The sequence below is a fragment of the Leptosomus discolor genome, chromosome Z, assembly GCF_034619465.1.
Source record: "Leptosomus discolor isolate bLepDis1 chromosome Z, bLepDis1.hap2, whole genome shotgun sequence".
Classification (NCBI taxonomy): domain Eukaryota; kingdom Metazoa; phylum Chordata; class Aves; order Leptosomiformes; family Leptosomidae; genus Leptosomus; species Leptosomus discolor.
In genome coordinates this window covers 65,502,930-65,530,096 of record NC_141419.1, presented here as the reverse complement: position 1 = coordinate 65,530,096, position 27,167 = coordinate 65,502,930, and the positions used below count along the sequence as shown (strand labels likewise).

General features: G+C 42.3%; 1 protein-coding gene across 1 annotated transcript in view; it reads right to left on the bottom strand.

Annotated features, from left to right (window-relative positions):
* Nucleotides 1–24,112: 24,112 nt before the first annotated feature.
* ARHGEF28 (Rho guanine nucleotide exchange factor 28) overlaps nucleotides 24,113–27,167 on the bottom strand; it is a 62,052-nt gene continuing 58,997 nt past the window's right edge. Inside the window, exon 29 of the mRNA XM_086479224.1 lies at nucleotides 24,113–24,276. Coding sequence (XP_086335350.1) covers nucleotides 24,116–24,276 — 161 coding nt within the window. The 3' untranslated portion in view covers nucleotides 24,113–24,115. The remainder of the gene's footprint in view (nucleotides 24,277–27,167) is intronic.

Sequence of the window (27,167 nt, the reverse complement as noted above, 5' to 3'; positions counted from 1 at the left end):
CCATTCTGAATTTTATAGTTGTGGCTCCCCTTTTTTTTTTTGTTATTGTTGAGCTTCCTGTTCTGTTGCAACTTATTAAATTATTCTTTTTTTTTTTTTTTTTATTTTTTTTACAGGGCAGCTTACATGGTTTCCTCTGTCTCTCTCTGGAGATCAGGGTTTCAATAAACACATTTCATGTGGCTCTTACAGTGTTTCTCCTTTTTTATCTTCTGCACAAGAGATAAAGAAAAACAGATCTGGAAATCAAAGAACACATCCAAAGAGATAAGTAAATGTAGAAAAGAGCCTCATTCCCTCTGGAGCAACAGCATCACTTCCCAGCAAATCCTGAGAAGGTCCTCCAGGACCAACACAGGAGATGAGGCATTTATAGCCAGCATCACTCTCTCTCCTTTCTCTATGAGCTGCTAGTTGTGGGCACTCATTCAGTTTATTTCTGAGCTAGCTTTTTCAGGCTTCTCAATAATTTATGTTTCAACAGTGAAAATTGCCATCTGAAGTAGCCCCATAAATCCACTAATGACACCTCAGCTTTTGAAAGCTGAGACCACAAAATCCTCCCAGTTATACAATTTAATGCCAAACTTCTAACTTCTTGACAGCTCTCTGTGACTTACATGGACAATTTTAATTGTTTAGCCTGGCTGACTGAGCCCTGCATGAGAAAACAAAGCTGCCTTTTAGAGCTGTTCAAAGCTTTGACCAGGACTGCCGAAGATGTACCAAGATGCACTGCAAAGGTCTGTGCTTTTGCTTTTGTGGGCCTCTCCTCAGTCCTTTTTTATTATCTTCATCTTGCTAAGAAGAGCTGGCCATTGCCAATACAACATGACTTTGTGTTGTCTCCCTTTCCCTCATGCTTAGACGCAGGTGAGGCCATTCTTGGCAGCTGCCAATTTGGGTGACATAAACCTCCCTGACACAACACGATACATCATTTCTGCAACACAAAAGTTGTGAGGGAAATAAAACTTTTCCCTGGCTGATTCAATGAGTTGTATGAAAGACATATATAAAGATATGGCAGGCTTCGTATGAGATCTCCATGTTGCATATTGCATGCAGCGTCTAATAAAATATGAAACATTTAATTACAGTGAGTGATTACTCTCATTTCTTCAGAACCCCTACAGCTGTGGTAATTTGATGAGTGAAGATTTCAAAAATTATGCATGAGAGAAGAAATGATAAATCACACTGCATGAAAAAAAAACCTGCTACCTAAATAAGGGCACTGCAGTGTCTTTAAAAGAAAACTCTGAGGTTTGATCCAAAATAAAGGCATCTCCTGTAAGAAGACCAATGTGCTTCTAGACCAAGATACAACAAATGGCAGTAGTTACACCTAAAGGCTTCTCTATAGATTTAATATTTTTCAGGATTAAAACAGACTTACTGGTAAAACCCGGTGGGATGTGATCTCTGTGTTTATCAAAACTGTTATCACCTGAAAGTCTCCTACAAGGCAGCCTCACTGCATTATCTCTCCTAAACTCTGCTTATAACTTTAGACCATCAGGGTTACAACAAACATGTGCTAGTTACTGTTCTATCACCCATTAACATATTTTAAGTGAGAAGGAGGTACACTAACCAGTCTGGCTATTTTGCGGAAAAGCTGCCTCCCTCATCAGGGCTCCAAGAAGAGTATGGAGGGCTACAAGCTGGGAAGGACACAAAAGACCACTTTATGGTCCTTTGCAGAGCATCCATGCTGATGTGGCAGCTCTGAGGAGGTGGCCCCAGGAGGAGGGCCAGGAAAGGGAGTCACAGAGGGTGTTAACGCCACATTCACCTCTCTCCTTTGACAGTTTTGCTTTTCAGCCTCCCCTCTCTTGCAAGATACGACTAACTGATGATGGCTGCTGAACAGCAGCACAGTTGTTTCTTCACAAGTGACTACTCAACTTGTGTACATTAATCTACCGCTGGGTATACAGTAGTGTGGCAGGGCATGAATACAAGCAGCTACAATTCCAAATGACAGTTTGCTTATTTAAATGAGGTAAAGCTGTGCATGCTCGACTCAGCTTTGCAAGGAATGATGCAGCTGTGATGGCATTTATCCAAATGTCCTTAATGCTCATCACCTAGGTACTAGGAGATCCAACCCCTGTTTCCCAAGGGGTCTGTGGGCATCTGGAGTCTATCCCATGACTAGGCATCTGCCTTTTAACCTGGTGCCTCTGACTTATGACCACAGTGCAACAGCTGCCCAGCAGCCTCTTTCCCACTCTACGTTCCTCAGGTGCAGTCCTGGCTCTTAAGTATAAGTGCATCCTCTTCTAAAAGGCCAAATTTTCTGTCCTACAAAATATCTTTGTGAAGCCTTTGCCAGAGAGGAGCAAGCAGACACACAGATATCTGTCTTTGCAGAGACTGCGTAAAGACAGTGGTTTGTTTCCTTACAAAATAAAGCACAAGAGATCAGATGTCATTAGAAAAAATAACATACACCTTAAGCGCAAAATCCTCCGACCTGGCTATCGTCTCCTCAGAGATCCCTGGGACTCAATCGGAGTCTGACTTCTTTAGCTTGGAATGATACCCTAAGCCAAATTTGCATGTCTGTCTGTGCAGGTTACTCAGGCAGTGACAAGTACAGCAACCCTGGGGCAAAACTCTCATTGTACCTGTCAGGATCCACCAGCCATACAAAGGGGCTACCCAAATTGCTGCACCAGCCCTGGCATATTAACTGCATCTTTGCCTAAAAGGTCATAGACTACAGACATGGGTGGGCTTTCTTAGCCTGCCTTTTTCATTTGCCTCTCAAGTGGGACTTACATAGCTTAACTGATATAATTAAAAGGTAAATAGCTTTAAAAAAAAAAAAAAAAAAAAAAAAAAAAAAAGATGCCACAGTCTATTATCAGTGAAAAATACTGAAGCCATTTGCAATGTTTTTATCAGCCATCTCTGTGGGATTTTTTTACTTTTATGACACCAAAAACATTTATAAAGCATGATCTGCCAGATCATATCAAGTGTATGTTTTGATTTGTGAGTATATATCTTATCTTTATTGCACAACAAAAAAAGGCAAAGGAAAAGCATTTAACTCCACTCTTGTATTAAAGTGAGATATTTTTGCCCATGTGCCTGTGAGCGTAACACTGCGTAGACAAATCTTTTCAGGATGAGTTTCAGTGAAAATTGTCTTGTCTTTTACACAAATATAGATCAACAAGCTTTCTCAGTGTGAGTTTGACATACTAATTAGATACACACACTTCAACTTCATTGTTAATATTGCTCTATGGTAATTTGCTATTTGTCTTGTTGTAGCACTTGTAAGAGGCAATCCCGAAACAAGAGCCATTCAGTGGGCATAGCTAGCACAGACAAGCCTTATCCCAAAGACCCAGCAAACCAAATACAAAAAACAAAAGACAAAAGACATTGAAATAGGTGCTGGGTACCGAGAAACAACAAGACAGTGTTGGTCAACATCACATCACACTGGTTATGGCTCACTGGCAACCTAGTAGCTGTCATGTCCTTGCAGGACATTATGGAAAAAAAAGTTTTAAAGAGGTCTAGACCAAATTTTAGCTTGGACGGAAAGAGGTGATTCTGCAGCACAGACACAGTTCAGGAAACATTGCAGAGCTGACAGGGTTAAATTTATGTTTCTGGCTAGGTCTACTCAGCGATGAGGCAGGGAGAAACAAGAAGGCAGCCAACAGCAGAGCTGTACAGGGTACTGCAGAAAGTCGACAAGGCAGTAAAAGCATTCCCTGAAGGATGTACCTCACCGGGTAATTAGGGGATGACAAACTACAAGAGAATCACAGGAGGATGTCCTAGTTCCACCATTAGTGTTAAGACATTTTCTTAAAGTGAAAAAATTAGTTTAATGATCTCTGAGGTCATTTGTTCTGAGCGTGATCTCCTCCCGCAGCTCCATGCCAGCAGGTAATACCATCAGATACTCTCACATTGGTTTCAGGGCAATTACAAAACAGAGAATAACTTGCAGACAGAGGCTGGTTATTTATTTTTAGCATTACTACTTAGACCAGTTAGAATAGTAGAACTTACTTAACTCTCTAAGAGGCATTTTGCTTTGGCTTATTCCCAAACCAAAACATCTAAGGTACACACCTATTGGCCACCACAAAATCTTCTTTCTGAGCCTTATAATGCTCCCTTTTCATCCAAACTTTACAAGCTTTGTAAAAGCTTATCAACAAGTTTCAAGGTGTTGTGATTTTATAATTTGCGATCTTGAGTGCTTGGTATTAGCCATGGGCTTCACTGAGCAAAATTTGCCTTACCACAAGGAATGTACATACCCAGACGATTTCCTCCCACCTTTCCACCACACGCCTAGGCAGGCACCCAGTTTTTGGAGATGCTGAATTAGTCATGTGACACTGCCTGTGGCTATTAGGAAATAACTCTCACATCTGTTTTCTTGGCATCAGACGAAAAACGCTCTTACACATCTGAAACCTGGCTCTTAGGAACATTAAAGGTGTGCACAGTGTTTAAATCTAACCGCTGCTGTTGAGGCAGCTTTTGATGCTTCTCTCCCTCGGACTTCATGTTCCAGCTGTATTTTTCCTCTAGTGGAAGGAAGCCTCACTCCCAACACCAGCGCATGCTCCTATTGAGGCAGAAGGGAACATGCCATTACCTTGGGCTAGAGTCTCAAAGGGTATAAATCAGCATAACTTCTGTCTCCACTATATGTGAGACACATCAATACACACTGGTTGCAGATCTGCCCTTGCAGGTTCATACATCATCTGCTCTGCAGTTTGCTGACTTCCCAGATTAAGAACGGGAAGAAGGGAAGACATGAAGATGCTTTTAGAGGTGATGGGTGTAGCAGTCCTAGCACTGTGTAGCATGGCTATACTTTACCTGGCAGTGCTAGACAAGCTGCAAGTTGCCAGAGAGAAACTGATGTCATCCGGAAATAAAAATCTGTAGGAACTTGCCAGCTTTCTACTATATCAGAAGTAAAGGCTTGCAATTCTCTCTCAGGTTCATTCACTCTATGACATGCCAATGTTGGTAGATTTCAAAGTCTTCACTTTTTTCTGTGGGGATCAGCAGTTTCTCAGCTCAGGGTGGGATGAGTAATCAAAACTTCTTAAGCATGCCATAGCATTTACAGGTGATATAATTCATACAGAAATAATATATACATTCACGGACTTGATTTCTGAGCTTTCTGCAGACCATATGCAATGAAAGAAGAGAGTTAATGTAAAACCTCACCAATCTGATGTGATATGTTTTACAGTCAGGGCTCAGAACACATCAAAGTATGATGCAACCAGGTGAACAAATCAGATATAAATACCTAAGAATGACTACTGCAGGTCTAAGTCTTGATGAATGCCCTGTGAATGAAGCAAACTCCATAGCTGTCTCTCAACAACTCACTGCCTATTTCAGTGGCATTTGCAATATAATTTCTAATTTTAAAATACATGCAATAAGACACCAGGGTAAATTAATCCAGCACAACGGAGACATACAATGTGTTGGCCACACCTTTCCCTCAGAACCAATGCTTGGGGTTTTTTTCCCCCTGCTTACTTCACGCCAGCTCTCAGCCTTTGCATTTCCCTCATAACAGCCCTGCTTTTCCACAGCAGTAAGTGCCAGTACTGGCAAGAGAGAAAATGTTGCCCTTTCAGTAGCCCCTTTTTCCACACATTTCCCCAGTTCAAGCTGGCCAAGATGATTCATTTTAAGCACGATGTTATGCTGTCCATCCAGTAATCAATGTGAATAACAGCGAATCTCCACAGACGTAGTGCTTTTTTTTTTTTCCCTGAAGCAGAGTATGTGTGGTGACAACAGTTAAATTGTGTCAGACTGTCTCTAATAAAACTAAACAGAGTCATGGTCCCTTACAATGATTTAACCATATGTAGAGCACTAAACAGAGATTTTTGCTCTAAATGTGTCTCTCTCCAATTTTTCCAGGGGGGATTATGATTTTCTCAATCTATCCACATCATTTGGGAATTTCTCCTGCTTGGAAAGCACTGCTCTGATTCGATCCCAGCTCCCAAAGTAGCACAGAGAGGGACAGTTACTTCCTCAGGCTGGAACAAACCTGGCTTGGCTTGAGGGGCTGGAAGCTGGTTTGCAAAACCAGGAGCCAACCAGACCCAGCTCAAAGATTTATGACCCCCCTTTCAGGCAATGGCAAAGACTTGGTCCACATGGAAATGAGCAGCAATGTTTCTTCTGACAATCTGAGGCCGCAGTTTTAATCCAGCAGCATCATAACAGGCCATTCATTTTCTAGACCAGCAATCAAACACAAACACTAAGCCATTTTGCCATGTTGTCACAAGAGGGGGAAAACTGACAAATTAATTTAAAGAGCATTCATCCATATGGAAAGAAAATGCTGAGGTACAGGGCAGGCATGGATGGGTCAGAAAACGTTCAAGCCCTGTCAACACATCCCAGCACTTTTGACTCAGCTCCTGCTATGTGGAAAATCTTTGTTATAGGTTGAGGGGAGATGATTCCTGGAGCAAAGAGGCCTCTGAATCATTGAGGACCCTACCTAAGGCTCTCACAGGATCTCCTTCACCTCAGGGATATCAAGAAAATCATGCATCAACAAAGTGAGAGTAGCAGAGGAGATATCCTGAAGGCCCTACAATCACCAAATTACAGTTAGTACTTTCCAGGATCTTTTAGTCTCTTAAGTTACCCTGGTGAGGAGGGCAAACTGGTGCTAGGCTGCTTTGTTGCCATGGTACATGTTTGTAGGGCTGTGCCAAGCCCTGCTTTAGCAAACAGAAACAATCCCACAGCCAAGGGCTCTCAGCCCTGAGCAGAAACACAGCCTTGTGTCCTGGTGATCGAGGACCATGAGCTTACTCAGCTCATCACAGAACCCATGTAGACTTATAGCCCCTGATCTGAGCCTCCCCTCTTGCTTTTCAGCTAAGCTGGATGAGCCAAGGACCCCGTCTCTGTGCAGACAGGATTTTAAAGCTGCTTTTTGCTTCCTTGTGGCTAGGCTGCTGCAAAACCCCTCAGCGCACACACACCCCACACCCCACCCCCCGGACGTTCAGTATGCAGCTACAGCTTCAAGTCTGCAAGGCAAAGAAATGCCCAGGTGGCAAATCTGCAAAAGATCGTGGGGATGGGATCCAAACAGGGCTGTAGTTGCCTGTTTGCAATGTCACACCTTAGAGCTTGGGGAGGTGTAGGGAAGGATGTTTGGGCTTTCTTTTGTACCCAGGAACAGCCCCACTGCTAAAAGGGCACAGTCGTGTCTCTTACTCCTGCTTTTCTACGTATTATATGGAGGCATGCTACAGACCTCAACTCAAACAATTAATCATGTTCCTTAAACATTGTAGACAGAGGCTTGTTTCTCATTAAACCACCTGAAAGCAGATCTACTGACAGTCCCAAGAGGAAAATAAAGGAGAAAGGTATTTTTTTCCAGACACTGTTCAAAGGCAACAAAACTAAGAACTGCTGAAACAGAAACAATTATCATTAATTTTTTTTTCCACAGCCTGAGATAAATTCCCCAAATGATATCCTACTGAGGGAGAGCAGCACAGCAGAGATACTAGTCTACTATTTCACATGTTCCACATGGGATGTCAGGAGGTACCTTGAGAAGTAGCAAATTAGTGTGACAAAAATCTCACTCTCAGCTCTAGAGATGTAGATGGGCATGAACTCATTGAGGTCAAAGATACAGTTACGGGCTTACACCAGCATAATCAAGACTCTGGTCGCACAGCTGCTCTCAGTGAAATATTGTCAGACAAGCAAATACAGATGTGTTTAGACATTGATAGATAAATAGATAGAGCAATGCATCTCAATTGTCATGCCCCCTTGCTGCCAGAAGATCCAGCTGACCCAATGCTGATCTGAACTAGCAAAGCAGTGAACACTTATAGTCAGAAGTGTCAGTTCTCATCTGCAAATAGCAGGTTAAAACCCTTGCAGCTGGTGGAGGTACAGGATGCTTGATGTTGGCTACAAGCCTGCTTTTTTTTCTGATTTTTTTATTTGTTTATATGTATTCATTCTATATAAGTAAAATGCACCTGCTTTTGTGAAAGGACACAGCTGCACTTCCTCGGTCTGGACTTTGAATTCATTGTTTCCCAGAATATACCTTATCTCTGTGCTGCCTGAAAAATTGCTGCAGTCTGGCATGCCAAAGAGCTAGGCTGTGATCAGGCAGATAGCAGGGTCCTGGGAAATCCATATAGAAGAATTCCTGGTTGTTAGCTGTTTGGTGGCCCCAAGAGCTCCATTACAACTTTTCTGGGCCCTTAGGTTTCTAGCATACAGCATTCATGTCCTCCCAATGGCTCTGTGCTTGGGAAGGGTTGGCTGCATGGCCATATGATGAATATGACCAGACCTCTGAGATAGGTCATGCGTGCTGCAGAAAACTTTGTCACTGCTTGATTTAGTAAATCAGTGCTTCTTCAACTCCCAATGATAAAATGGAAATGAGCTTCCCTTGCTCCTGCAGTTGTACCTAGTTTGGCTCAGCAGCAAGACATCCAGGTAGCCCTGCAACATGAAGGGGGACTGATCACACCCCCTACTTCCTGCAGGCAGTGAGCACTGGTGGTGAGAGAAGGGTCACACCAGGAATGGCCAGGATGAGTCAGGAATGAGGCATATGCCTCCCTTCATACCCTTCTACAGCTACAGAAAGACTGAAACCATAACATCCCTTGTTTGCCTCTAACACATGGACGGTTGAACACCTCATCTCTTAACCAGTTTCCCATCTTTCTCCCTTTCTCACATCTTTAGTGCACTTAGACTTGGAGGGAAAAGGTGTGCAGCTACGTTGGCCAGACTCCCATGAATCTTTAAAGTTTGTCATTTGCTTGTTTTCCAAACAATTTTTCCTGGCTGTCAACAGGGAAGTCACACAGATCCTGAAACTAGAATATCAAAAGAAGCGGTGGCATTTAAGAAACTGAACAAATGGGTACATCCTCAGATATGACAGTTACCAGACATGCCCCCATTAGCCTTTGCTCTTTCCTTTAGAAAGGCTGAAAAAAACCCCAAACTTTTATGTTTAATGAGAAAAAGCATACTGAAAATATCAAATAATACATCATCTCAGGTCACCACAGCCCTGACATCCTGCTTTTCATAACAAGGAATACCGGAGGTGATTTGATTTTCCAATAAATTTTATTAATTGCTTTCAGTCTGTCAGAAAAGTCATTATCTCCTCTCTACTACTATTTACTAATCAGCTGCATCCATTCCTACATCCTATCCTTAAACCATCAGCTAAGAACAGCACAGTACCCAGATACTGGAGTCTTTGCTGGCATGCCCTGACGTTTAATGGCATCTCCCAATGCCAGTGTGCTAATTCCCAGTGTAGAAGGTGCACACCGTGGCAGGAGGAGTCTGAAAAATTTCTCCCCAAAAGCTGTCCTAACACTCAGCATGCAGGATGTGGCATTCCTTTTGTTGTGCAGTGGTAGATCAGGCTCTCAATCTCTGCCTTTCTGAACTGGCCCCAGCAGTAGTGGCTGAATGCTTTAACCAACTTGAGAAAGAAATGCCTCGCACACTGCCCAGCTAGTCATTAAATAATATGGTTCCATACCCTTCTGCCAGCTCTGGATGGGAGCTAAGGATGTCTGTGCTGCTCCTGGGACGCAGATGCCCACCTATCCCTGAACCGTGGCTGTGGGCAGTGGTCCCAGGCAGCCCCATCAAGGTCCAAACGCCCCTACTCTCTTTGTCACCCCCATGGGTGACACACTGTGTGGGCTGGCAACAGCTCTTGCACAACTAACACTTCTGACCCTGGTAAAAAAAGGGACACCTGCATGTCTGGCTGGTACCTTTCCCAAACACTTACAAGGGCATTTGTCCTGGGCCCACTAAAGCCAACACAAGTCTTCCCCTTCATTTCAATGGGTTTCTTAAAAATCTTAAAGGAAGCCCCATGTAACCTCAAACTATGCATCAGTGCAAGTGAAAGAACTTGAAATTCAGTCCTCTGTGTTTTAAAAATAATTAGCAGGATTTAAATGACAAAAAGGAGACACAAATTACTTTGAGTATGTATCATAACTTGTGTGCTAAACTACCTATTAAGATCACAGGTTTTCAGCAGCAAAGTCTATGTTAGCTAAGATTTTATTCTGTAGCTTTGATAAACAACTGAAAGAATGTGGACTGATGTTTATCATGTTTCAGATCCTTGGTTGCCTTAGGTATTATTTCTAGACAGCATGTAAAGCCAAGGCTTGTGTTCTTCAGTCCAAGAAGAATATTTTACGGAAAAATACTCCAGCCCATCTCCTGAACCTACTGCCTGCAGAAGATCAGCTAAATTGAAGGTGAAACAAAACAAATCATCCAGATAAGAAAAAACTCCTTTTTGGTGTTATACTTCAGGTAACAAAGTTACCCTACAGAGAGAAGTGAGTGTGTAATAAAATCCAAGGTAAAGAACAGTGACCACTAGAATTGTATTGATAGAAAATAATTCCGTGTAATTGCAGAGTATGGCATTTGAAATAAGAGTAGAAACTTGTCTGTTCACAGCAGTAAACATCTGTTATATGCCTTCTAAGTCAGAATTGGAATGAAGGAGGTGGTAAAACCCAAATGAAACACCAAGGCTCTAGTGGAGCAATGCAGACAATAAAGCTTTTATATGCTGGTAAGATGGGATGAGACAGGATACATTTAATAGTAATTCTCACAAAATCAGACCGTAATTTAAGTTGAAAGAGATAACTGTAAGTGGATGGTCCAAACTCCTTCTCAAAGCAGGGCTAGCCCCAGGCTAAGTCAGGTTGTTTAGGGTCTTGGCTAGATATAGTTTGAAAATATCCAAGGATGGAGATGCCACAGCCCACAACCTCTCTGCACAATCTGTTCCAGCACGTGTCCCTTGCCATGGTGAAGGGTCTTTTCTCTAAAAGCAGTAGGAATTCCCCTTGTTGCATCTGCTGCCTCCTGTCCTTTCACTGGGCAACACTGAGAGAAGCCTGGCTCCATCTCCTCTATATCACCTATTAGGCAGTTCAAGGCAGCATTAAGATCTCAGCTCAGCTCTCTCTTCCATGGTCTAAGCCATTGTGGTTGCCTTAGACTGTCCTTATATGGCATCCACTCCATCCTCCTCTGGACCCCCAAGCACCGGTTTGCAATAACTGTCATGTACCGGGTCCCCAGGCTGGACACAGTATCCTTGAAATAGCCTCACACATACACAATGGAGGGAAATAATTTCTTTCCTTGACCTGCTGGCTATGCTTTTGCTAACATTGCTAAATTTGCAGCTCTGCCTTCCCCACTGCAAGAGTACATTACTGACTCAGTTTAACTTGTCCACTGGGCCCCACCACTCTTTTTCTGGGTCTGCAGGTCCCTTGGGTCTGGATCTCCCAGATTCCAGCCTCTGCTGCTGTCTAGCATTACTCCAGCACAGGTGCAAGACTTGGAATTTATCTTTATTGACAAATACCCTGTCCAGTTTGGTTTCAGGAGTGACAGGAGAAGACATATCAAAAGCCTTGCTAAAGAACTCAAGTCCTAAATTCAGTAATAATGCTAGGAAAATAAATTAAGGCATAAATACAGAACATGGACGCCTACCCTGCCCTATTAAATAGTTTTGGCACCAAACAACTCCTGAGAAAGCCCTGGGAAGCTGCAAAACGCTTTCTAAGCTCTATTTCAGCACGCTAGTTTGGATGCCACAAACACTTCAGACGTAGCTGTGTGGCACTCACTACAGGTCGTTCTCCTGCCAAGGATTTTAGCATACGTGGGGCTTGAGGTTGCCACAGCTACCTTTTGTCTAGTGTCTCAGCTAGTTGATTTCTACCTAGCTAAAGGCTAGGTGTTGGCTGGTGTAGGCATATTCCTAGAACCTTCGGATACAAATGACCATTTCAACAGTTACCATTCAGTTATCATTTCATTAAGGAAGACAGACATTTAAAGACCTCAGGGAAAATAAAAACTAATTTGAAGTCCAGGAAGGTAGAATGTATGTCAAGGTGTTTTCACAAGGAATTGTATGACGGCTTTCATGCAAATATTACAAAAACATAGCAATGTTTCACTGTGTATTAATAATGAAAGGGGAAAATTATTCGTGACAGAAAAAGATGACAAATAACTGTGATATCAGCCAACAACATACAGAATCCCAGAGCCAAGGAGCAGGGACCAGGGGCAAAACGGTATGTGGGCATCTACCTAAAACTGAGAAAGCATCTAAATTGCCACTGAAATCAAGTAGCTGGTAACTAAATACATGTGTTCAAAAACTATTTATAGAATGAAAGTCTGGAGTAGTATATTAGGAAAGTATGCTCTGGATGAAAGTGTTCTACGTGTCTGAAAAAACAAGTCTACATGTACTTATAGAAATGGTACATGTTTCATTTGCTTAAAGGTTCAGGATTGGGGCAGAAACAAGAACTTGAACTAAATTCACTTGAATTTCATCACAAATCTGGGGACACTCCTGCTAGATGGTTATTTCCGAATGTTCCTAGAGACATGGTAGCTGGATCGATACCTCCAGTCTGTTTCAGTCCTTTCTGTTTAAAAGGTTACCTATGTTTAATTCAAGCATATTCATTTGATCAAAACCATTCAGCCCTTTCTGTTGATTTTCCAACTTTCTCTCAAAGATTTATTTTTTCATATTGTGGATTGGTTTGTACTTTTCTTTCTGAAAAAAGGGTTTCTAAATCAAAATAAGAACAAGCAAGCCTCTCATTAGCAACAAGAAAAACAGAAATAAATCTAGACTCATTCAAAAAGCAGGCTGTAATCTTTTCTAATTATTTCCATAACCCTAAGGAAGCCACATTTCCCAAGAGAGCATCTGAGATAATCCTTGAATATTAAGAAATGAGCGGAAAACGCAGCAGATTTAGCAGGCGAATTGGAGACAGAAAGAGAGGATTGAGCACCTGGGAAAGAGACATGCTTCAGCATTCATTAGACTGGCTGTTATTTCTCACAATCTGGAAAAAAAATCCATCACTTTTCATTCCTCAGTCACACAGACAGTTCAGAGTTTTACACTACAAATAATTCTACTTTAAAAATAAGTATTTCAAGTACCTGATTGTTACATGAGCAGCAAACTCAGGTATGAAATTTTGCCAAAAGTGCTTAGAAAATAATTTTTAAAAATAGGATCCAGGATGAGAGTTGTGCCACAAGAATATTTTAACAGCTCACAGCAAGTTAATATCCTTGTTCTTGCCCTCTACCTCTTTAGATGAAAATGCCCAATTTTGTCTTACTACTAGGAGTGGTAGAAAGACATTTTCTAATCAAGAAATCCTGGACACTTGTTCTCTTAAAACTGGAGCTGTTGGGCTGCGGCATAATTTGACTTGGAAATGCTGCACAGACTTTTCCTTTGCTGCAGAAAAATGTGTGCAGTTCTGAGAAGCTGATTTCTTTTCAATGAAATACTCTTAGAAAACACTGTGAGCACTTTTTGCATTTCTTTTTCAAGCAGCTGCAGTCCCAATGCAACCAGCTATTCACAAATCAACCACGGCTGCTCCAGAGTACTGTATTCTCACCACCTAAAGACTCAAAAGAGCAAGTTCAGGTTTTTGCATAGGATAACATATGGCTTTTTTACTCCCTCTTGGTTTTGGATGAGGCCTTGAAAACTTGGGACTGTTCACCTCCTCATGTGAAGGCAGAGGGAGAACGAAAGCAGCAGTGGAAGACCAGATGCCCACTGCCACTTCAATCTCCCTTTTTGGAGGATGCGGCTCCTATGTGTGGTCCCTATGCCCCAAAAAACTTCCCTGTGAAGCTCAGGGCACATGCTGAAGCACCGGTAGAGAGCTGGGCACTACTCCCTCACCATCAGGCAAAGAGGAAAGAGAGAAGAATTTACCGCCATTGTAAAGATCTCAAGCCTTGCTACAGCTATAAAGTAAATGCTCATTGAGCACAGGGAGAGGAAATGGGGTTGGAGTTATGTGTCAGTGTTTTCTTTTAGCTCAGCAGTACCCAACAGACTGCAAAACAGCAAGGAGGCCGAAACTTTACATACATATGCATGTATATAAGCTATCCCCTCTCTCTTTGCATGCATAAATTAACAAATGCAAATAAATGTCCCCAAAAGCTATGCTGTGTTTGAGCTTTCTAGGTTAACATTAAATGCTACTCTTTAATCTTAACTTATTTCACAGGTGAACCGGCTCTTCTGAATTCCTGAATTTTGCAGGAACAAGGAGGGAAGACTGTGTTTCTGATTCTGGCATTTTCATGTGAAACATAATGATACAGCTAGATGCTGATTTTGATAGTCTCTTTTTTCTTTCTTTTTTAATCTGTGTTTTTAGCATGTGTAGAGGCATCGCTTTTCATGTAACAATAATTAATTTTACCTGAAAAGCTGTCACACACAAAATGCGGTGGGTATCTCTCTCTTTCCTTGTTTCTCACACACACACACACACACACACCCGCGCATTAATTACAAGCAGAAAGCACAAATGATGCTACATACTCCACAGCATCTGCTCAGGCCTTAATTAATCCAACCTTCACACGGTCCCCATGGCAACGATGCTCAACAGTCTTCCCTGGCTTGGAATATTCAATAGAGCATCTTACACTATATATTTTATTCAAATTATGGCCACAGAATTACTTCTGTTAGCAATGTAGTGTCAGTGCTGATGGGAACAGAACAAGTCCTTGCTCTACTTGACCCCTCCTCACGCATTACCTCATTAAAATGTATAATGGCATTCAAGCTAAGTCACATTACAGCAGACATGCTCCTTTTTAAAGCCTAGCAAGAAGCCCATCACCACTTTTTTATGTTTAAAAGAAACTCTCAGTCTTCAGAAAATTAATAGCAATATTTTGCAGTGCTGCACCTGCAACTCCTATCATAACAGCGATTATGAATGTATCAATAGCAAAAAGGTATTTCTTTGGTGTATTTCCTGTCTCTCTAGTCCTGCTATCTTATCAGCTTAGGCTCCAACAACATGTCTTGGAAAGGTGTGATCCCCATTATTCAAATCTTAATGGAGGCTGGAGCAACAGCAGCTGTTACAGCTAATGGAAGAGCAGCTTGTTCTAGTTGTTGGCTGGGCAAGGGACGTCTATTCTCAGTTTTCGGCAGCACCCGCTCTAGCTACATTGAACAAGGCACCAGACTGAATGTCTCCACCATGATGGTGTCAGGCTGTTTTGCCAGCCAGGCAACAGGACCCCCTGCTTCCCAGGAAAGAAAAGCCCGTCTCAGCCCTGCAGTGAAGGCAGTCCTGATGGCTAAGGGCCAGGAGCAAACCACTGTCAACTCAGCCTCTTCCATAGCCAGCATGGCACTGGGAGGCTGTGCAGATAAACGCTCTCAGGGCAGCCTCAAAGAGGGAAGCATGAGCTGTCCCTGCTGTTTTCCACCTTGCAGATGGCCAGCAAGCCCCTTCCCCAGGGGCAGCTGTGAGAAGAGCTAGCAGAGGACCCCTGTACCCTCCAGGGCCAGGCTCCCTTGGTGGGACTGGTGCAGGGTGGTGCATGGGGCCAGAATCACACCTACCACTTACCATCCTGTGAACACAGAAATTATCCCTGTGTAAAAAAAACACAAACAAACAAACAAAAAAGTGACAAGTGACTCAAGAAAGGATTTGGGTATAACAGCAGGTGGGGAGGAGGCAGGAGCAGGCAGCTTCAGGCTGTGACTGTGCACCAGTGACAAGTGGATGGAGGGTATGTTGGCTTGGAAAACCTCTGAGATCAGCCTCTCATACACAGCCATATCTTTCCTCTGGGTATTAAATTGCAACTTTAAACACAGACAGCATACAAACAGAGTTGAAAAGAATTATTCTGCTATTGTATGCAGACATCCATGTTGCTCTGAAGGTATGTACAAATTAGATGTTAATCTGAGTCCGGGGATAATCTAATTATTGCTTCCTTTTGAAGTAACAGGAACAATATTTACTGAGTGAATTATGGACCTCTAAAGGTAAAACTTGCTTTGAAGGTTAAACAACACACATGTTGTTAGTTATTATAACCATACTTGACCCTTGTTGCTTTGTAAAAATTTAAATGAATTTTGTATTTTCACAGACATGCTGCATTTCAGAAGGCACTACTTCACATCCTTGTCAAATGTCTTTTAACAGTAGCTGAAATGGCAATGTAACAGAGAGCACTAAATACATGAGAAGCTGTGGTATGTATAGTGCACAGCTACCGTGCAATACAGAAGAAATCCCCATTTTAGCATAGAGAGGACACTGGTAGCATGGGGAAACCATACTCACCATCATGGGCCAGGCTTGTGGGCCAGCTCCTGCACGGTCACACCTCTGCCCTTGGGGAGAAGAGCCCTGGCCAGATGCTTGCTGCAAATGGTCCAGAGCATCCTGGTTTTGTGCTGGGGGGGGGGGGTGGTGGTGGTGGTGGTGATCATGGCATAGCCATGGCTCTAGAGGCAAGACCTAGCACTTCCAGAAAAGTTTATCAGCTCTGGCAGGACCAGATGTGCAATCTCACACTCCTTCTCTGCCAGTTGTGGATCGTGGATCCTTTGTCCATGAAAACACTTCCCATGGATGGAGATATTCCTTCCTGTTACCTGGCTGTGATTCATGTACCATATTAGAACCAGTCCATCGTATTCAACTTTGCTTTCAGCACTAGAGCTACCCAGTGATTTAATTATATACTAAATCTCAGTTAACAAAACCCCCAATCAAATAATAACAAATTATTGCTGTAATAATGTAATTTCATAGAATGCCTATATGGATTTTTTTTCATCAGCAACTCCCTGAACACTGTACAGAAGTAGTTTCCAGTTTCTTGTGCTGTTTATTTCCCCAATCTCTTCTTTTTGAGTCCATATCACTTTGTCCGACAGTTCATAATCTGAATTTGAAAAACAACACGTTGAAGTGGAGCATTCTGTCTGAGTGTTTCAAGCTTGGATTCAAGTCTGCATGTTCCAAATATCTGACGGCCTTCAGATCTCTTTTATGTTCAGGCCCATCTCTGTAATTACCCCTGAATCGCTGACAGAAGTTGCAGAAATAATAGGTTGGAAACATCTGAGCAACGTTTAGGGAAACGTTTCTGCTTATCAGAAGGCAAACGGGAAATTAAGTGGTGAGCACTAATTGAGTTACGTCTAATTGAAATTGTAGATGGAAGGACTGCATTCTGGGGAATTTCAGTTGCCCAGATGTTCTGGGCTCCCAGTTTCCCAGAAGGAAGAATATTTTGAGTTTGGTGTCTGTAAACCATGCTGTGGTCGTCATGATCAGAATATTCAAGGAGCATCTTAAGAGTCCGGGGTTTTTAGTTTGTGAGACTCCAGTAGAGTCCTGTCTGCAGGACAAGCCAATATCTTAATGTTAACCCCTTACAAATAAATTAAACTGCTTCCCCTCTTTTTGGAGGTCTCATGCAATGCTAATATATTGTCCCTGAAGGCTGTTATCCTGATCTTTTTGAAGAATTATGCTGTAAATCAAATGAGATCAGCTGGAATCAGAATCAGAAATGAAACTGTTTCCTCTGTGCAAACTGTGATTTCATGTAAAACAGCTGATGCACCCTACCCTTTGTCAATAATTACTTTGCATTGTGAAATACCCTTCAGCACTCAGCATTCATCTTACATGCCAAGAGTGGTTTCCCAAGGCTGTAATCCATGTTTCACAACTATTCAACCTCAAGATAGGTACCAGAGGGATGAGCCAGACAGAAGGGTGACCCGACAGACGCACAGGCTCCCCTAAGGCAGCTCCCAGCACAACCTGTGACATCAGCTTCAGTGGCACCGAATGGCTTGGTCCTCCCACAGCTAGGTTTTCTGGATTACCAAGGTGCCAGCACTGTCCAGCTGACAGCCATGAACCAGCCCCAGAACTGGACCCCTTCCCTCCACACCCACGATTCCTATTAACAGCCATCCAGAGGAACATACCTCATAGATCACCTGCAACATTAGCAAGCATCTCTAGTTTCTCAGGGAGTTCACTCCCCATCTGTGGATCAGCCGCAAGCAAGCTTTGCCTTCTGTACCCCTGAGTTTCACCTGATGGTAAAAATTCTGCTGTGCCAGACTTAGAAAAATATCAACCATGCCCTCTAGTCTGGAGCTTTAGATGTTTACTAAGGACTTAAAACTAAAGAAAATTATCTTGAGCAGCAACTGGAAGGTAGTCTTATGTGCTTAAAATGCACTCCACAGCATTCAACAGCAGCAACAGGATTTACTACAAGTGTCATGACTTACTGCCCAGACATTATGCATGGCTGTAGTATAGATATCAAATGAAGGTCAGCTGAGGCCAGGACATCATTTCTGTCGTGGGATAGAGTCTCCAAACCCTCTGGAAAAAAGAAGGGAATCTCACAGATACAGCTACGTGCCAGATTTTTCTGTCCATGGGGCATCTAGAAGCACTGCTAGATCTCAAAGAAAATGACTGATTTGATGCTTCAAAGGAGGCCACACCTTAGCTTTGGATCCTCAAAGTCCTCCCTTCGCCTGCAGCACTGACACTGTCCAGCCTTCATTCAGATACAAGCTGTTTTGATATTACTCAAGCATCAGGCACTTGAAGATATTTTTATGAAATCTATGCCACCTTGTCAGTTCACCTGGTGGCTACACACAGGTTTAAAATCAGACCACATCTAGTCATGTAGGACTCTGCAAACGAAAGCGACATCAGCAAAGAGGCAATTGCACTCCTTCTGATGTTTCCGTCTTCTACCGACAACTTGAGTACATCAGTCTGAAACCTTTGTCCTTACACATAGAGGACATCAGTAGCACATAGTCAACAGCATCAAAAGCTGGAGAGAAGCCCCAGAGGATAACAATGGTTACCCTCCACCAACTAAAAGCAGGAAGTGCTCAGTCAATGCTATTACTTTTGTCCTATTGGCTGCCTTTGTATCTGGATTGGGCTTGGTTTGACAAGCTTATAATTGACCTACAACAGCTTGTAGGATTCATTCAGCAATGCTAGGACAACTGTGTGAATGTAGGAAAACGGGAAAATTTTAATTTCAAGTGAGACATCACTTACTTTAACCAGGAGTGACATCAATTTCTCATGTTTCTTGCACTAGTCAAGAGGAGCATGAGTAGGTCTACAGCTTGACCTGAGCATCCTCAATGAGCTGAACACAGAGAATGCAGGCATGCTGTTTGTTTACTTGCATAGGACGGCAAGTTCTTGACATGCCATCTTCAGTTCATGGGATTCTTCATCCATGGGGGACTTTGTTGTTAGCAGTGATAACCTGGGTTAGGGAAAAGTTCACAACTCTGCATAGCTCCTGTAGGCATGGTTTGGCAGTTTCATAGAAAGCTGATAACCATGTTTCCTTGGGTCCGTTAAGAAGCCTACATAGGAGAAATTCTTTTGGTTCAGCTTGGATGCTTCACTGTCACTTTTGTAAATATCTGATCCTTGCTCCATCTGGCACTGGATTTAAAAAATACGGCATCTAAGCAGTTCTCAGATTATCAGTCTAACAAACAATAAGTAGTGCAATAATTACTGAATTTTTTCTCTACACAAAAATTTGTTCCATGGAGCACAGAAAACATCCCATGGTAGGGGACACTCTTCCTGCCTTCTCTATACTCAGAGCACCTTTTTCGTGTTTTTTTATTCTCCTCCTGGTCTCCACCCTGGATATTTCACAACCCAGTCTGAGAATTCAGCTGGTGCTGCAGATCCCCCTGTAGCAGAGCCCTTCCATGTAAGGGGTGGGAAGATCCTTATCTGAGCCTGAGACTGAACAAACAAGAAGAGGAACAAACTTCCTATCCCCAGGATAGGAAACTTACCTCTCTAGGAATTTGGAAGCCAACTACTGACCTGGAGAGAGCCGCTGACAACACTGCTCTGCATGTCAGTGAAAAACACTGATATTCCCAGACAGCGTACCTGGATCATTTCACCACTACGGCCCACAAAACACTTGCAAGATCCTCCACAACCCTCTCAGTCTTTAGTGATCTCCTGATACAAGAAGCCTAGCAGTCTATTGTATGACACACTTTTGCAGAGCAAAGGGCTGTATTAATAAGAACACTTTAGCTTAATTCCAGCAAGGTTAACCTTTGAGGTTTTTCCTTTATATTGAAGAAATGAAACACTGCTTTCACATCAGCCTGCCAAAGGAAGCCTTTATATAAAATTCAAGCCATTGAATTCAAGCTATCGTAGCAGCCTTATCTCAGAACCTGGCAGTAAGTGAGACACAAAAACCTTTTTGGATGTTAGGTCCTTATGACTAAAATTACCAAGAAAATTCACGGCTACTTCTAGGTACAGATCTTTACTAGGCAAAAAAAGTCACAAAGCAACCGGAATTCCCCAAGAAAGAGGAGACATACAACCTTACAGTATGCAAATGCCCCACAACCTATGCTGTTTCCACCTCTGTAATACAAACTAGGCACAGTGAAGGCTTTGGATAGGAAGGATTTGGGGTTGGAATTCTTTTCAAACAGAATATTCATCAGAAGATATCCAAGCAGTCATGCTATTTCCCCATTTGTCATCAAATACATACAGAAAACTGCCTCATCTGCAACTCTTCTTTGCTTTCAAAACTCAATACACATTACTTACTGAAGCACAGCCTGTTTGCACCTCTCTGAATGAACACCACTGTGAACATGATTTTACCAGCTTTATGGCACATTACTACAGAATTTGCACCTACTTGATTAAGCAGCAGTGAAAAATCTTTCTTCTTTTTTTAACCTAAATGGGTGGCACATGAATTAATGCAGCCCACAGGGCACTCTAAGTAAAATGATTCATGTTCCTTACATGCAAACATTAACAGTTGGGGGTTTTTTTAATCACTTTAGTAAACAATCTTTGGGGAGTTTTGCTGAGAGCCTAATCTGTATTTAATTTAGTCATTTGAAAAATAAATGGATGAGCTTTGTGAAAAATCTCTCAAAAATGCAGCTAAGTGTGTTGTTTACCTTAATACTCAAACAGCAGCCAAGTGAAGCATTTGCTGTATTCTGGCCTTATTCTGTAAATCACTGAATGCATAAATCCAAGGTTCTGGATCCAGCCTTGTAAGCTTGAGCCCTTCATTCATTCATTCTTTACCATTTTTATAGATTTGCTGAAAAAAGCTTTGCTGTGCGTTCCCTTAAAAGTTGTTAGATATGACAGCTTTACTATCATACAACAACACTAAGGAGACAATGCTGGACAAAGCCTAGGTATTACAGTAAAGAAATCTCCCTTTTATTAAATGATGGAAGAAAGTTTAAAAAAGAAAAAACAAAGAGAAATCCCAGCCTGGTGCAGAGGAGATTTGTGGTACAGCAACTGCTTCCTTAATTTAAGCACTGAAACAAATGACTAAATTTGATTTTGAGCTTTCAGAGGCAAGATGCCTTGAGAAGCATGGCAAGAAGAAAACACTATACATGGGATGAGTTAAAAATACAAACAATAGGCCTTGCAAACAAGCCTACTTCAAAATCATCTAATAAAGGTGAAGGGGAGAACTTCTGAATATGTTTTTCTAATTAAAAAAGACGAAAAATCATCAATATATACCCGACAGTGACTGAAAATGCAGCCTGCTAAAATGGCTGAGTCTCATTGGGGCTGCATTTAAATTCTGCTAAGTATTAAGAAATGCCTAAATAATGGACAAAGTTCAGGAGTGCATAATACATCTTGCTATAAAGAACACCTGCCAAGACCATACTGGCCTATAGTTTAAACATTTTCTACAATTAAAATGGCTAAATTTAGAGGCCACCTGTTTCCTGCCTTTGCCTTCCTCAAGTGCCAGAAGTTTTACTGTAAACACAGGTGAGCAGAATCAGATGCTGTGTGATGTTAGGGGTCTCGAGGAATTTGCACAACCGCTGAAGTCCCAGCCAGCCACTTTTCAACTCCCAGCCCCTCAATTAAAACTGATGAGAGAAGCAGTATCCTCTCTTCCTCTCCCAGTGGCAAGATGTGTACATGGGAATTCCCACCCTGGGCTGGGACAGCAGCTATCCAACCAGCAGCTCGGATTTGACGGTAACCAGTACCAGATGTTCCAGCAAAGGCATAATAAAACGCAGAGAAAGTAATTGTGGAGAAAACCACTCAGTTTTTCCCAATTTCTCCCTGGTCTCTGGGCAATGCACATATCCTGGGACACACCACATCCCAAGAAACTGGTCTAGCTATTCAGAAATTTGCCAAAAAACTGTCCAGATGGCAACTCTGGATTCATTGCTGACGTATAATAGAAAGGCTGTGGACTGTCCTTTCCGTAGGACCCCTAAGAGAGGTTGTATTCCCATTTTAGTTTTAGTCTAGCTGTGAAAAGTAAAGTAGGTACAACACTTACAGAAATTCTAAAAAGTTTTTTTTTCTCTTATAAAGAGTCCTATTAAAGAAGTGCTGTCTGATGAGCAGTAGTCTTGAAGGCTGGAAATAGAAACTGGAAAATACATCTGCAGGCCCAGTCTTTCCCTGATGACCTTGGCACACCAATACCAGCTGGGAATTTGGTCCAGCTTATCGTGGTCAGTCACTCAGCTGTTAGTCAAAGATATCAGCTGAACAGCTAGTCTGGTAGCCCAGTAAGATGCAACTCAGAAAACTCTGCTTTTGAATATTTCCAATAGCACACCAGTCCCTGGAAGAGAATCTTCTGCACCAGGAAACCCTTGCTTACAAAAATCTACTAACTAAAAGTCTACCCCATGCAAAAGATTTTGTACAATGCAAGGCTTAGGGTAAAATGGAAACCATACGATGCCTGGCAGTTAACCAGACAAACAGGCAGGGACAACCCTGCACTCCTCTGCCCTGTGAGCTGGGATGGTGTGATGCAGCTTTGATCCAGGAACTATGCAGCTGCATCCCTGCTGCACTGCTGCCAATCCTGTCAGCCACACTAAGTAGCACCTGGCCAGTCCAGAGGGCTGCCCACACCTGCTCGAACAGGCATGTCTTTGGTTTTGCCAGCTGAGGTGCCTGGAGCACAGCTTTGGCTGCGCTGGACCAAGGCAGGTGCATCTCTAGCACGGCAGAGTGCAAACCAGGCAAGGACGTTTTATTTTTTTCCTCTTGTTTTCAAACTTCTTTGGAGGACCTGAATATGAATCAAAGTTACAGTTTTGCAGAAAGGCACAGAACATTTATTTAATTCGGCAGAAGTGTACAAATATTTGTGAAAGATAAAAAGGCAGAAAATGACTCCTGGTTTCTTACTGCCTAACATACAAGTGATCCCATGAACCTGAAAGCAGGAAGCTAGCTGGCTCCTACATGGGAAAACAGAAGAGACTCACAAGGGTTCAGCTAAGTAAAAGCCTACTATTTTTTCCCCTTTCTTTTCTTTTGACCTGCAAGATGGTTTTATCTGGTAAATTTTAATGCACAAGGGCACTTACTGAAATGAGGTACAGTTATAATACAATAACAAACTGATCTACAGCATCTCTGCATAGAAACTGGCAGTAGTACCAAACCAATGGTAAGCTTTGGGACACAAACGAACACTTAAAATTATGCAATTATGTTGAGATCATAAAAACATCCTCTTCTGAGCAGTTCCTGAGCCAGGAGATAAGGAAAATGACCCAATAGTTAAGGCGGGGTCACAGCACATTTCAGCAAAGACTATAACCATCATTCTTACATTGCTGTCTTCTCATGTTACATCACAACTGTTAGAAGGCTACTGATCCATAGTCTGCAATCTCAAATAGAGTGCCCATCTCTCTTAGCTTGCCCTTTTAAAAAGAAGACTCAAAAGAAAATCAGCACTAGCTTTCACAGCTCTTGGTGGCATCTTCACAATTCCAAATGTTATGTCTCCCCTGCTACCCATTGCTTCTCGCAAAGCGTTTGAAATCATGTCATAAATTAAAGATTATAAATCAAAGGCTTCAAAATAACTTAATTGTTACATTTATCATGGGGAAAATCTTGCGTTGAATATTAAATACAATCCTTAAGGGCATTTGGTCATACAGAGACCAGCTATGGACATTTAGAAAAGCAAACACAATTATATTTCCAAAGTGCTACTGAGATTAGACAACAAGCCATCAGAGGTAAACAATCTTCTCCTCTATTCTGCCTCCACTTTCCGCATCCTGCAGGCTCTCAGGCTGGTGGTTCAGCAGCAGTGCATCTGCCTGTGGTGGCTGGATGAATCCCTGGTTTGGAATTCTTGTTTGGGGACACTGAGTCTGTGATGCATTCAGATCTGTAACACACAAGAGAAGGAATGTGACAATGCACACGCCTTTGCCATCGTAAAGAACAAATTCTGACTTTTTCATCAGCACCATTTTCTAGTTTGCTGCATCTGTCTAGAAGGGAAAACACTGCTGTACTACAAATTATAGTACAGCCTGGTGAGAGGTACCTTAGCCAAATTTACTGAAGTCTGTTCAAGTCTGTCCGCTGTCATCCAAGGGGTGATCACTGCCACTATTTTTACCATAAAAGAAATTTATACCCATACTTCACCAACCAGACACACAATAATGGAAAGGTACAAATGCTGTCAGAGTTGGGCTGGAGGGAAACACACAGCACATAATTAGTACCTTTATTAGTAATAATACAGGTAAAATTAACACAGTTTCCATTTGCAAGCCGTCCTTTTATGGAAGTAAAAGACCCAACTCATTAAAACCAGTTAAAAGTCTGTTTGACCAGCACTTGCAGTCTGAAATAGACAGGTAACCATCCAGCTTTTTCTGACAAGTTTATGTGTGTTTATTTTGTGTGTGCAAAATACCTACTCTGTTCTTGTCTCAATCCTTTAGCTGTGACACGGACATAATACTTGCACCGAACACCAAGAAATTCTTTCACAAGGGCCTTCAGTTGTTACCTTTCCATTTTTCTCCTGCAAACGCAGAGAATCAGGTAATTGTTTTCCAGCATTGAGCTCTGAAGGCTTTTGTGATGATCTGTGCACTACTTTAAACAAAAAAAAACACGGCTGGGTTTTCTCCCTAGTCAGCTTTCTGTACCACTTCAGGCCCTCAGGAACTACGGCTTTGTAGTTGGCTTTCCTACATCTGTATTTCTACAAAGCAATTTTTACCGTAAAAACAAGCTGCATAACAAGTGAGAGTGTATCCTCATACCGAGGGATAACGGAAGTCTGCAATGGATGGGCTGTAGTACTCTTCACTGTAATCTTGGCCCAACTGACCTCTGCTATTACATCAGGAGGGTTAACTTTTCATTCTTCTCTCTGCAAAAAGGACTCTGCAGGAAGAAGGAGAGCTTGGCACCCCTCCCACAGCACGTATAATGCCAGAAGCAAGCAAACCCTTTGGGGTCCTGTGAGTTTTGGTCATTCATGCAGAGAGCTAAAAAGACATTTCTTGCCTACTCTGGTCCCTACTCCTTCTCACACTTATGTGTAATTAAAATCTGTTGTATTCGGGGGGGGGGGTTGGGTTTTTTTGTTTTGTTTTGGGGGGGTTTTGTTTGTTTGGGTTTTGGTTGGTTGGTTGGTTTTTTGTTTTGTTTTGTTTTACACACACTGTGATGCTCTCTCTGGTGGCAATTTAAAATGACACCTGCCCATTCCCCTGACACATGCAGCTTTCACCAGTCTTGTTCACCAAGACAGGATATTAAGGCAAAACAAGCTTGCTGGCACCATGCAAAGCCTAGGCTCTCCGGCTGCTCCCTGCCACAGGGTGTGTGGAGCAGTGGGAGATGATTATGCAATAGGCATGTGGGAACACATTGCATTGCTGCCTCTGCCTTCAGCGTCTTCTCCTCTCTGATACTCACCCACTGGTGGGGACACCAAACAGGCTTTGGGGCTTCGTCTCCAAGTGTAAGCCACATGTATGTAACACCTGCTGCTGAGACTGCAGGGTCAGTGGCAGGGGCAAAGTATTTATTTACACACAAGCAGTGTTTGGTCATAGTGGGATGACACAGGATGTTAAGAAAATTAATCCTAAATTCCCTCTCTTCTATCGTTTTATATTGGATTTAAACGATCAAATTTTAGTCTTAGTGTAAATCCAGAGTAAGTCTTGACTGCAGGTGAGTTATTTGCAATACATAACACAGCCAGATTTGACTCTCTAACTTACTATCTTTGTTAAAGATGACTTTTGCATTTATTTATTTTGATAGCCATATTAGAAAAAGATTGCAATGTGCAGCAACAGAAGATACCAGAAATATCCTACATCTGCTTTTCTTTATGGAAACTGGATACTTCAGTTTTATTTATTTATTAAAAAGAGCCCTACCAGTGAAACGTCCTCAACCTCTAAACACTTGTATTTCAGAGTAATTTTACCCACATTAATATTCTTTTTAAGTTCTGTGAGTCTATTCACCTTAACAAAGTTATGTGCGTAAGAATACCAGGCAGTAAGCACTTATTTGAAAGATCTGTTTCCAAAGTTTATGAAGTACATAATTGGAGAAGCCTAATTACAAATTTGAAAAAAAAAAAAAAAAAAAAAAAACAGAAAAGAAAGAGAAACACCTTACATGAAGTTATTTTCCACCATCAAAACTAAAGAGTAATTGCTTCACCAATTAAAACAGTAGCTGTTTCCAAACCATTTGTCATTAACTGCTACCACTCTATGCAGCAGAGCTGAGCAGTGGAAACTGCCAGCATTCTGGAAAAACAAATCAGATTCTGTCACAAAAGAAATGATTTATTGCTAGTTTAGCTGCCTTTTTTTTTTTTTTTTTAAATTATGTTGGATCCAGAGAACGCACACAGCAGGATAGCACCCAGGAGGTGAGAGCCCAGATGCTGCTGGGGTGATGAGTGGCTTCTCAGGCTGAAAAGGTTGGGCTTAATCCAACTGAGGAGTGAAGGGGCTGGTTTTGGCTGCATTTAGGGTGGCACTCAACACAGGCTCAGCCTAACAAAAGAACAATGTGTCCCTGGGCCGACATACTCAGCCTGCCGGCAGGGAGGGTGCCTGCTGTCTCCCTGCCCAGTGCCATGCTGGAAACAGCCGAGGCAGGAGACCAGTTGCTATCGCAGGTGGCAGCGTGATGTGCCCCAAGAGCAGCTGCTTGGGGAGGGTGGAAGAACCGCCAGAACTGGTAATAACAGCCTCAGGGGAAGGGAAAGTGGAGAAAAAGGAG